Source organism: Brachycentrus maculatus, unplaced genomic scaffold (assembly GCF_059751285.1).
Source record: "Brachycentrus maculatus isolate JH-2025_06_01 unplaced genomic scaffold, ASM5975128v1 h1tg001551l, whole genome shotgun sequence".
Classification (NCBI taxonomy): domain Eukaryota; kingdom Metazoa; phylum Arthropoda; class Insecta; order Trichoptera; family Brachycentridae; genus Brachycentrus; species Brachycentrus maculatus.
In genome coordinates, this window is record NW_028282180.1 from 3,300 (window position 1) to 5,342 (window position 2,043).

General features: G+C 39.0%; 1 protein-coding gene across 1 annotated transcript; it reads right to left on the reverse strand.

The window, feature by feature from the left end:
• Window positions 1-255: 255 nt before the first annotated feature.
• LOC148298828 (uncharacterized) lies at window positions 256-875 on the reverse strand (the record flags this gene model as incomplete). The annotated part of the gene is made up of 2 exons (XM_088276620.1): window positions 717-875; window positions 256-668 (listed from the first exon to the last, which is right to left on the reverse strand). Coding segments are annotated over exons 1-2 (572 nt in total), but the record flags the coding sequence as incomplete, so codon positions are not given.
• Window positions 876-2,043: the final 1,168 nt, after the last annotated feature.

The following is a 2,043-nucleotide window of genomic DNA, read 5'->3' on the forward strand; positions in this document are numbered from 1 at the left end:
CCCCTCGAGGCCACATCCGTACACACTAAAACCTTCACCAAATTATTCTTAAACTTCTCTAAGCTCTTGACCCTCTGCGGCTGAGACAACTCCCCATGCAGGCACTAAGCACTGAACTTCAGCTATTTTAAAGTTAAATAAACTCGCTCAACTCCAAGACAGGTCTTCCCGAACACGATAATTCTGTCTTTTTTATATTTGTTCAAGAGATAAACCAAGTAGCAGTCCTTCCACTTCGAGGGGATGAAAACATACGACTCATCGAGTTGTGCGACTGTTTTGTATTTTAGGTTGACTTCGATTCTTACTGGGCTTTTCAATGATACTCGCTGCAGCTTCTCGACCTTTGAAGTGAGGGTTGCTGAGTAGAGGTATGCGTTTCGGGACTGCTTCGGGAGAATTTCAAGGATATCTCCGATCTGTTTTTCGAAGTCTAAGTTTAAGAGCTTGTCGGCTTCATCTAGGACCAAATGCTTTAAATTTTTTAAATGAAAGCCCTTTGTGTTCTGCAGATGGTCAAGCACTCGTCCTGGAGTGCCGATGATGATGCATGGTTTCTTGGTTAGTTCTAAGACTTGCTTCATTTTGGTGTCCGCGCCTCCATGCAGCACAATAGAAGTGCATTTATCTAGCCCCTGCTCTCGGAATCTAATCAGATAGTCTTCAACCTGTATGCATAACTATCTTGTTGGTAGCAGGATACATGCGCGTCCAGCCATTGAGCCCGGGTCATTCTTCAAAATATAATCTATTATCGGAATCAGAAATGATAATGTCTTTCCACTTCCCGTTTCTGATAAACATAAAAGATCTCCATCTTTGAGACTGTGTTCTAAAGCCCTCGCTTGTATTTTTGTTGTATTGGTATATCCCATTTTGTTCAGGGCCTTTACAAGTTACTCAGAGAGACCAAATTTGGCAAACTAAGGCAAAGCCTATTATTAATTATCCTCAACGATGGCTCGCATGCTATATGGTTATAATACACGATTCGCATGAATAATGTTTTCTTATTGAATTGGGTACTGGTCCTCTTCATCGTCAAAGAGCTTCTTTTTCTTGACCTATTTCTGCATTGTTGAGACAATAATAATGATTATGAATTATAGCTCGCAATATACACTATGATGTGCTATTATTGAGAATGGTGTATGTAGGTTTTAAGATTTGAGGATTTTAAAAGTATTCACCATTATACAAACATATATATTTACACATATGACAGCATGCATGCATAGAAAGTTAATACACTGCACTTCTTCTTCTGCTTCCTTTAGTTTTCACATATTACTGATTTATGCCTACATCCTTGATTAAAATATAAGAGAAAGCAATAGACTATAGGTTTATTAATTAATAAAAATGAAGCCCTCATCCAGTTGTCAGGATAAGCCCAAAATTTCAAGATAAGAGCTATCAATAATAGTGACAACAAGTCCAATTCCATCCCATCCTTCCACCGATATCATGGATCAATCTCTGGAGTCCCTCATTCGTTTTTAATAGCTATCAGACATCCCGATCTACATTATCTGCGATGGCGCCAAGATCTCAGAGAAATAAGATAAATACAAAACGGGACTCGTCACATAAGACACATTCCTCAAATACCAACAATATATATCGGCCCTGCGTTCTAAATACTCGGACTAAAAAAGATACATTTTCATCGAAAGATAAGCTCGGTATGGATTCGCGGAAAACATTAAGTATGCAATGGAGAAGCTGGCTGTGGCTGACCATGTGCTCATCTATCAACATGACCATGTCATTGACGGCAATATTGATTTCGCAAAGGTTTTATCTGCAATGAGGTAGCATCGTGGAGAAGTGAACTATGTCACATTCATGAATAAGTCATATTTCAATACTGTGCCAAAGATGCTCCACAACAAATAAATGAAAAAGTTTATTGTTAAAGTTGCAGGGAAAGAGCCTACTTTCAACCCGATTGTCAATATTTAGGAGCTCACTGATGCCATCTGTGACACTTTTGAAAGGAAGTTTGGGTTGCCTTTGGTGCCTTTGAGCTTTTGGTACGAT